Below are 10368 nucleotides of genomic sequence, written 5' to 3'. Positions count from 1 at the left end.
AATGATAAATTAGCACAATAGTACTATACTCAGTACAGTCTCTGCATTTTATTTGTACTGTTAAATTTATGTTTATAAATTCAGTTTATAGCGATACACTTGCACAGGTTTGTAATTCAACAAATCAACTATCTGCATCATGCATGATCTGCACTGGTAATTCAGTCAAATTAATAGGTTATGTTTGTTTCTTTTCCTGCAGTTATAGGCTACTAGCACAATGTCTTCAGCCGGATCAGGGGCTTCATCTACAGCAGCAATCACAACTGGTAGAATAAGAAAAGATGCAGCCTGGGAGCATGCTTTACCAATTACTGATGAGTTTAGGACCAAGAACAGAGTTGGGTGCAAATATTGCTAGAACTTTTATAATGGTGGCATTACAAGATTTAAGAAGCACTTGGCTGGACTGAGAAAGGACTGTGTACCTTGCACGCAGGTTCCTGATCATGTTAGAGAGAAAATGAGTGCGTTGATAGCTGAGAATGATAAAAAGAAGGATAAATCACTAAACAAAATGTTGGCGCTGCGAGAGGAGGTCAGAGGGATGTATGATCAGGGTGGGAATGAGGATGAAGATTGTGAAATTGTTGAGTTTTCTCCTGCATCAAGTGGAAGCTCTCAACTTCCTAAGAAGCCTATGATCAACGGTCCAATGGACAGGTATCGTGCACGGCCAGGAGCAGGGAAACAAACAACGATGAATGTTCATTACAAGATCAAAGAAGCAAAGACAACTTATGATTATATCTGTGAGTTCTTCATTGAGGGTGCCCTTGCACATAATCTTGCTAGTCTTAAATCATTTGCTCAAATGGTGGAAGCAATTGGACAGTTTGGTCCAGGATTGAAGCCACTGACACCTTATCAGCTTGCCAATCCTTTGTTGAAGATACAAGTTAGCAAGGTAGATGAAATGTTGAAGGTCCAAAAGGAGGCATGGGTTGCTACTGGATGCTCTATAATGACTGATGCTTGGACAGACAAAGAGGAAGGAGCTTAATGAATTTGGTTGCCCATTCTTCTAGAGGCGTGTGTTTCCTCCGTGCCATTGAAGCTTCAATGGAGGTTCACGATGCCAAGTTCATCTTCAGCTTGGTCATGTCTTGCATTTCTGAAATTGGTGCTGAAAAGATTGTTCAAGTAGTTATGGACAATGCAAGTAACAATATTGCAGCAGCCAAATTACTTAAGCAGAAGCATCCTCAAATATTCTGGACCTCATGTGCGGCCCACACAATCAACCTAATGCTCCAAGACATTGGAAATATACCCATAGTCAGCTCAACAATTACCAATGGTAAGACCATCACAAATTTCTTTTATGCACACACTAGATTGTTGGCTATTCTTCACAAGTATGCCAAAGGTGATTTAGTCAAAGCTGGTGCTACTCGATTTGCAAGTCACTACTTGAACTTGAAGAGTTTGTATGGGAAGAGGAAGCAGCTGAAGCTAATGTTTGCATCAAATGATTGGGCTGGCAGTAGTTATGCTAAGAAGCCATTGGGCAAACGTGTGTACAAGCTCGTAATGGACAATAAGTTTTGGGCCAAGATAAACCTGCTAGTGAATTATTCTGAGCCACTTGCCAATGTGCTTAGGCGGGTTGATGGAGACACTCCAGCCATGGGGTTCTTATATGGTGATCTTCTCCAAGCAAAGCAGGAAATAGCAGTCCGGCTCAACCATGTTGAGAAAAAATATGGTCCTATTTGGGAGATCATAGATAGAAGGTGGGATAACAAGATGAAAACATCACTGCACAAAGCTGGTTATTTTTTTGAACCCTTTCTTCTACTATGATAGACAGAGTGAAATGGCTGAAGAAGATTTCATGGAAGTAGTCAAAGAGTGTGCATCTGTTATGTACAAAAATAACATAGAGGTGCAAGACAATATTGTCTCCCAGCTTAGTTATTATACTAAAGCCATAGATTCATTTGGAACTGACATGGCCATTAGACAACGCAAAGTAGCAACTATCAATCCTGGTAAGAATTCTAGAACTTGTGAGAGTCTTTCCTGAATGTTGCAACCTGGTAGTGATGTACTTATTTATTTGTTTGACTTGCTTGTTTGCAGCAAGATGGTGGACCGTGCATGGAACTTCTACAAAGGACTTGAAGAAGATGGCTATTAGAATCTTGAGCTTAACTTGCAGTTCTTCGGCATGTGAAAGAAATTGGTCTGCATTTGAGAGGGTAATAACATCCCCAATTAAGCTATTCCTCAATTGCTTAGTTTCTTACCATTTTTTGTTTGCATCATGTGAATTACTAAATGGAATGTACTATTGTATTTGTGTTTTAGGTACATTCAAAGAAGAGGACCAGACTAGGTCAGAAGAAGTTGAATGATCTTGTTTATGTGATGTTCAATAAGAGGCTGGACTCCAAGTACTCTGAGAGGGAAAGGGACCCACTGCTTGCAAAATACATTGAAGATGAGCCACCAAATGAGTGGATGTTGGATGAAGAGCTACTACAAGATGATGAGTCATCTGAAGATGAAGCTGAAATTGACATCAATTCAAATGGGAAACAAAAATCTGTAGCTTCAAGAACTAGAGGCAAAAGAGCTCGTACAAATCAAGATGTTGAAGATGAGGAGGAAGTGGCAGAAGAAGAGGAAATGGAAGAAGAGGATGAGAACCAAGAAGCTGAGGAGGACAATGATGAAGACCAAGAAGTGGACATCGATCTGACTGTTGAAGATGAAGAGGATGGTGAATGACTTGAATCTTGCTTCTTACATGATCTGACTTGAATCTGTTTTTATTTTGTGTGATGGTCGTGGCCTGATGGTGTCGTGCACTCTTGTTGTCACTTGTCAACTTTGTTAATGTGTCATGCACTCATTTTAGTTTTTCATTCTGTGATGGATGGATGGTAATTAGGTCATGGCTTGATGGATGTAGACTACAAAGTCTGAACTTATTTATTTGACGATGAGTGCCTATGAACCAAATATGCTGGTGGTTGTTGTTTGATATCATGATATGGTTGCCTATTTGCATAATTATGTTCAATTCAAGTGCTTACATGGTTGCATGGTTACTACGTACATGGTTGAATATTTTCTGATGGACCAATTATTCAATTCAAGTGTCATATTGTTTTCAACTGATTAGAAATATACATAATAATATATAATTTGCAAGTGCTTTTACAAAAGCGCTATGCGGGCGCATAGCGTCCGCAATATCACCCGCTATCCGTATTCTGCTACGCCGACCTCAATCCGCTATCACCCCGCTATCCGCTATTTAAAATCTTGCACATGATGAACAATTGCTCTTTCCATTGTGTTGAGTGCCACATGATATTTCACTACACCCCATGCACATTATTCTTGGATTGTCTTGCACTTGACCCATGTGTTTAGACACTTCATTTTATTTAGTGTCGTGAATGCTTCTTATGCCTACCATAGACCTTTCCTTGAGCGCTTTGCACATGCTTGCTATGACTTTGAAGTAGATGTTTATTCTCTTGTTACACATATTTGCATCACTGCCTCACATTTACATGCTTGTCCCCATGATATCTTTGCTTCTGCTCGATTCATATACTTACATGCCATGTCACAATCCTTTGTCACACCATATGCTTTGCATGATGACGACACTTGTTTGGTGACTCACCTCTTGAATGCTTGGTTTTGCACTAAAGCTAACCACATTTGTTTTTCCAAGTGTTTGTTGTCCTTACTACTTTTGAAGGAATCACAAGATGGTGCGACATTGGAGACTGCCCACTTCGAGTTTCAAGATGACAAGTACTTGGTGAATGTCGACTTCTACACGGCGAAGCCATCTCTTTCCCATGGTCATTTGGTTTTCGATCCGAGGTCGGATCTTTCCCAAGGGAGGGGAGATGATGCGGAGCATCCTATGAACATCACCAGGTTAAGTGTCCATTTGGTGAGTGACACGTGCGACATCTACTTCACATACCCAAAGGTGAATCATCTCCTTTACACGTGCTCACTTAACCCCTTCGAGGATGGTATACTACTTGACACTCCACTCGTGTGCATGCATAGCTATTGTCGGAACACTACGGACGACGAGGAGGAGTGTAAGCGCCAAGGAACAACAACGCCATCCATGAGGGAAGCCTGGAAGCGACGCCGGAAGAAGACTGAGCGATTGAAGCTACATCGGCCGGACATTCCGGGCCAGAGGCCGGACATCCGGCGCCTGTGCAGCCGCCCAACTACTGCACTAACAGTCGGCCGAACAAGCCTCAGCGGTCGGACATCCGGGGCAACCCCGGACATCCGGCACCTCCCGACAGCCCGGACATCCGGCATCTCCCCCGGAAATCCGGCACCGACGTATCCAGAGAGCAGCTGAACCTCCACTTCAGGCCGGACATCCGGCCGCGACCCCGGACATACGGCTCGTCCCGAAGCCCCGGACATTCGGCCCCTAGCCCGGACGTCCGGCACCTGCGTGTGCCTAACCGGGCCGAAGGCCCATGTATCCCCTCCAAACTTACCCCTTCGTGGCCCTAGACTATATATACTCCTCCACCTCCTTGTAGTTAGGGTCAGCGTTGTGATAGCTCAATTGAGAGATAGAGCTTCGCTCATCCATACGGATCTACTCCACGAGAGAGACCGCGGCCCCTCTTGGGAGAAGATCCTCTTGGATTCAAGACCTCCTCACGAAGAAGAACCGGTTACCCTATGTATCGTCCTTTGTTGGATTCAGATCTTGTATCTCTTTGTGTTTCGAGGATCTAGCATATGTGTGACCATATCTTGTTGGTTTTAGTGTTCCTCTCGTCTTTCCCCTAATTTTCCCCCTCGTGTTCTTCATGTTCTTCGCGGGATCTGCTCCTTTCGTAAAAGATCGGCCGTATAGGATTCCACCTTACATCACGAAATATACAAGATTCCACTTCATAAATTTTTTCCACGGGCTATTCTAGGTGATGCGTCACCTTATTTTTGGGCCAGGCCCATGTAATTTCGAAATACTTGATTATAGGCAGTTTTTGGAGTCCGTATGTGTGGGGAAACAAGAGTTAGGGTTGGTTTCGGACCCCTCCTCCAAGGGCCACGAAATTCCCCCTCTCTCCTCCGTATATACAGTCTTAGGGCATCGTTTAGACTTTGGGTTTTGTTTAGATTAGAAGTTTGCCATAGCTGCAACTTCGCGTACTTTGTTTGTGTTCAACGACCAGACAAAGGCGTCGCAGAACCCCACCTTCATTAATAAAGCTTTCCTCTTTTATTCGCAATATCCAGATTGCAATCTCAGTTTTTTGCTTGTTCTTCGTTTGCTTGCAGGAAATAGACCCTCATGGTCAGGTTGATCGAGCTCCGGCGTGGTCAATAACCCCTCGGAAGTTGGTTTAGCGATTGCTAAGGCGCGACGTCTTCGCATGTTCGTAGTCGGATCATCAAAGTCGACTCCCATAGAAAACGATTGCTATCTCATCGAAACAACGGGACACCTTCGCCTCTATCAAGTGGTATTAGATTTCCAGGTTGCTTGGTGAGATTTTACAGTTTTTCATAGTTGAGACCGAGTCTGTTCTTCATACCTACAGTCCACAAAAAAGCCAAAATTTTTTTAGGGTTATTTCATCATATCCGAACCAGTCTGAGTCTTTGCATAATCTTTTCAGTATTTTTCTTGGTTGAATTTGTGGTTGCATCGTCGTGTCTAGTTGCTGGTCTTAGAGTGTAGTCTTTTAGAGTTTTGAGTTCTGGTCATAAGTTGTCACGCCGCTGCCACACCATCATCATCGCCCCTGCCATCTACCACCACCGCTTATCTGCCACCGATCCATCTCTATATACCATCACCAATCCATATCCATATACCACCACCAATCCATATCCATATACCACCACCGCTGCCATATCCTACCACCATATATCCACCACCAATTCGAGTTCCCTTCATATTAGGTTTGTTTTCAAGATCCGTCTAATTTTCGATTCGTGTTTCCTTGCCTGAGTAGGTTTGCGGAAAAAATCTAGAGACCCCCGGGCAGTTTTTAGGCCAAAATTTTCGCAAGCAAAATTTTCCCTATCCTATTTTTAGGTTTTTCTGAGTCTTTTGATCCACGTGCCATCATAGTGATTTTTTGTCGCACGTTTTCGTCGTTGCTGCCCTGATTTCCGAAAAAAGTCAAATTATTTTTTCGTGCCATCTTGTCAGTTTGACCTGGGAAGAGTTTTGAGACACTCGCCATTATGGTTATTTTTCGCAAAAAAAAGAGGAGCACCAAAAAAAGGAGCGCCAAAAAAACAAGAGGAGCGCCAGAAAAACAGAGCAAAAAAAAAATCCATAGTGTGCTTTTCCCTTGTTTACGTGCAGCATCGTGATTTTGTTAGTGTTCTAGGCTCGCGTCTCTAGCACGGTCTAGCCTAGGACCAGCACAGTACCGTCGTTGAGCGTTTATTCAACTTTGCATCTCTGAATTGATTATTGCTCACCCTTTTAGCTACCATATTATAAGCCTTTCTAGCTCCACATACATCTACGTTGTGCGTTTGACTTTCCCTAGTAATTGCTCTATCCAATCTTTGAGAGTTTTGACTACAACGATTGCCGATCACTGCCTGCTGCTGGGTATGAATTGGTAAGAATTTGAGATTTGCGTGACGGATTTGTGAAACCCACCACCACCTCTTGTTAGTACTATGCAGGATCATATTCTTGTGTGTTTCTATTGCTGCTAACCATGGCAGGATCACAAGTCGACAAGACTGACTGGGAGAACATGACGAATAAGGAGTTGCATGATAAATTTCAGCAAATGATGAATGGACAGGTGCAAGACGTGCTAAACAGATTTGAAGAGGCCATGGAGAATATAGATGGCATGGAGAAGACATTCGAAACAAAGATCGATACCAAGTTTAATGAATTGCTCGTGCGTGTTCCACCACCACCACCAGCTGTGTCGGAGTAAATGACCATGGGTAGCCTAGCCGGCTTCCCCTGGCACTTCAGAGAAATTACAGGCCGAACAAGCCTCCAAGCTTCCAAGACATGGGACCGTCTTCCCCCAGCCGGCTACCTCACAAGCCGGCTGCGCAAGGGCAGCCCAGCCCTGAAATACTTGAGAAACAAGACCACGAGAAGGCCGACTTCCAGAAGCCGACCATAAAAGAGCCGACTCTCTGGAGCCGGCCCCTCCACAGGCGGCTAAGATCTCGCCCTCAGAGTCCGCACCCACATAACAGCGACAAGATGGGGCGTGGCTATAGTAAAGCCTGCCACCCCCGAATCCCGGCGCACGCATGGCCACAGTGCACCGTACGGGGCGGCCATCACCGTCCGGCGCGGCACTGTTGCCACGATGGCCGTGACGTCACCCACGGCGAGGGGTCAGTACGACCCGTGGGTGGCGGGCCCCCTCGGCCAGGGAGATCCTGAGGGCGGCCCGGCTTCCCACAGTCGGCCAAGGGTATGGCCGGCTTCCAACAGCCGGCCAGCTCTCTCCCTCCGAGGAGGTGCTTCATTAAGGAGACAAGAGAAGGTAAGGCTACGGTGATGAGCTGCCTCGCGGCGGCACTGTAGCCATGCTTACCACGACAAAGCCATCGTCACCAGGGGCAAGGTAACAGTAACCAGCCCCCGACAAGACCCCCGAGCGGTGGGGCCGGCCTGTCGGCCAAAGGGTCGGCAGCCGGCAGGCCTACCAGTCGGCGGGCCCCACTAGTCGATGGAGAAGCTGGCGGGCGTAGACACAGACGACTGGGGCCCACGCCCAGCCGGATTACCATTGTACCCCTGGGGGTAGGCCTATATAAACCCCCCAGGGTTCCCATGTAGAGGGAGATCACTCTTTGGATAGATTTTAGACACCACAAGGAGAAGAGGAGCAGGCTAGCATGGCCTTCCCTCATCCTTTCACCGAACAGCTCAAGGAGCATTCTGTAGCAACCCACCAAGCTAGTGATCATTCGGAGACCCCGCAGAGTAGCATTAGGGGTGTTATCTCCACGGAGAGCCCTGAAGCTAGGTAAGATTCGCCGACGTGCATGTCTTCACCTTATCCCGTTTGCAGGCACCGACGATGTTTTATTGGCTCCCACAATGATAAGCCATCCATTGGCATATGTCGCACCAACCACCCGACATTTGGCGCCCACCATGGGGCCAGGTGCACCGTCGTCCGGAGACCTGCTCTGGACGGGAACCCTCTTCCTTCCTAATGTGCGTAACCAGCCTAGCTCGCCCGATAGCACTTGCCCCGATGCGCTGCAAGACGTCGCCGACGCCTGCGCGGCGAGTTGCCTCGCCGATCTTCTTGGCGAGTCTCGCATCTTTGACGAGCCCGCATCCGACGCGGGCACAGACTGCCCCGAGAGCCACCTCGTCAGCCTCCTCGATCAACTCCACGTCTCCGGCGAACTTGCCGCGGACTTGGAGTCGGTTGGCTCCACTGACCCGATGCTTGTCGACTCCGACACGGCATCCCTTGATGCCTTCCCCACCAACGTGGTGGTCATCGACGACCCTCTTCCTCAAGCCGACAGCAGCGGCATCGCCATTACCGAGGTACTGGTTATCAGCCACGGCGCCTCCTCAGGCGGAAACGCCCACGACGCTCTGCAGGCGGCGCTGCACGACTTGTCCGTCCTTGTCCCGGCGGACGCGGACGCCAAGACATTGGAGGAGCGCCGCCTCGCCCTCGTTGCGGAGGGCCAGAGGCTCGCCACCATGAGATGCCTCACCGAGGCTCACCAGCGTGAGGTCGACCGAGCTGCCTTCGGCACGCCGCCTCCCGACGGGCCGAGCCGCGTCGGTATCATCAAGAAACACGGCGCGGCTATCGCCGACATGCTGGGAGCAGACCGCCCAGTCGGTATCATCAAGAAACACGGCGCGGCTATCGCCGACATGCTGGGAGCAGACCGCCCAGTCTATGCCACACCTCTCGAGAACTTCCACGCCGCCCAGGCGGCCGCAGACGAGTTGAATGGGCTAGGGCCTGATGAGCTCCCTTACATGACAACACGCATCCAGCAACTTATCGACGCGGCCACAGAGCGGCATGAAGCCGGCATCCGCGCCGAGAGTCCTCCCCCGCGCCGAGAGCACGGCGCGACGTCCCGAACACCGACCGCGGGCAATACCCGTGCGAGAAAAGAAAAGGAGCCGGCTGCCAGCCGCAGCCGGACTCGAATCTCCATCGAGCGTGACGCCGAAGGCTGCCCTCGAGCCGTGGAGTGGCGGGGCAACCCTCCTCCGCCGCCTCGTGGGGAGAGATACCCTACCCCGCCGCCTATCACGCACCCGACTCTCAGCGGCCGGCTGGGTCGCCGTGAAGGAGTCGGCGAGAATGATGCCGGCCACCGGATCGACCGCCTTGCGTGATCCTTGGCCCTGGAAGAAGAAGATGATGTCGGCACGTCTTGCTTTGGCCCCCGCATCCGCGACGAGCCATTCCCCAAAGGGTTCTCGCTCCCAAGAGACACGCCCAAGTACAACGGCTCCGTGAAGCCGGAAGATTGGTTGATCGACTACTCCACCGCGGTTAGGATCGCAAACGGCAACAGGCGTGTTGCCGTAAAATATGTGCCCCTCATGCTCCAAGGCACGACGCGCACCTGGCTTAACAGCCTCAAGCCTTACAGTGTCAACAGCTGGCTAGACTTCACTGAAGCCTTCATACGCAACTTCACCAGCACCTACAAGCGTGCTCCTAAGCCCCGACAGCTCTCCTTGTGCGTCCAAGGGCCAAACGAATCGACTCACGACTACCTCACGCGGTGGGCCGAGCTCCGCAATTCCTGCGAGGGAGTGCATGAGGTCCAAGCTATAGAGTACTTCACCGCCGGGTGCCAAGAAGGCACCCTCCTCCAGCACCAGCTCCTCTGCGACGAGCCGACTATGCTTGACGAGCTACTGGTCATGGCTGATAAATACGCCACAACCGATTCCTCGATGAAGACCGAGCTCTGAGTAGACGCCTCCGGGAAGGTGCTCGCTCCGAGTCCCAAGACGCCGGCTGGAGAATCCAGCCGGCGCCCGCACCAGAACGACCACAAGCGCAAGGCTCCCCTGCCGCCTTCCACCAGTCGGCAGGTGGCCATAGTCGAAGACGAACAACGCGAAGGACGGCCCGCACCCAAGAAGCAGAAGGGCGGCAGGCCGGCTTGGCAGCCGGCTTTCTCCTACGAGCAAGCACTTGATGCCCCCTGCAAGTTTCAAAGTGGCGCGAAGCCTTCAAACCACACGACCAGAAAATGCCATTGGCTCACTCGAATCTCCAAGGGTGAGGGGATGGCGCCGCCTCCGCCTGCTGGTCAGCCGCCTCCGGCTCCTCCGCAGCCGGCCGCTCGACCAGCGGTCAGGGCAGTTCAAGACGAGTACCCCGACGAGCATGCCGC

General features: G+C 49.6%; 1 protein-coding gene across 1 annotated transcript; it reads left to right on the top strand.

The window, feature by feature from the left end:
- The first annotated feature begins 1998 nt into the window (after positions 1-1998).
- Positions 1999-2794, top strand: LOC123185269 (nucleolin-like). The gene is made up of 2 exons (XM_044597199.1): positions 1999-2204; positions 2314-2794. Exons 1-2 carry the CDS (start codon positions 2049-2051, stop codon positions 2734-2736), a joined length of 579 nt encoding a protein of 192 aa, XP_044453134.1. The 5' UTR covers positions 1999-2048; the 3' UTR covers positions 2737-2794.
- The last annotated feature ends 7574 nt before the right edge of the window (positions 2795-10368 follow it).

Source organism: Triticum aestivum, chromosome 2A (assembly GCF_018294505.1).
Source record: "Triticum aestivum cultivar Chinese Spring chromosome 2A, IWGSC CS RefSeq v2.1, whole genome shotgun sequence".
NCBI classification, from domain to species: domain Eukaryota; kingdom Viridiplantae; phylum Streptophyta; class Magnoliopsida; order Poales; family Poaceae; genus Triticum; species Triticum aestivum.
This window is presented reverse-complemented; position numbering and strand designations above follow the sequence as displayed.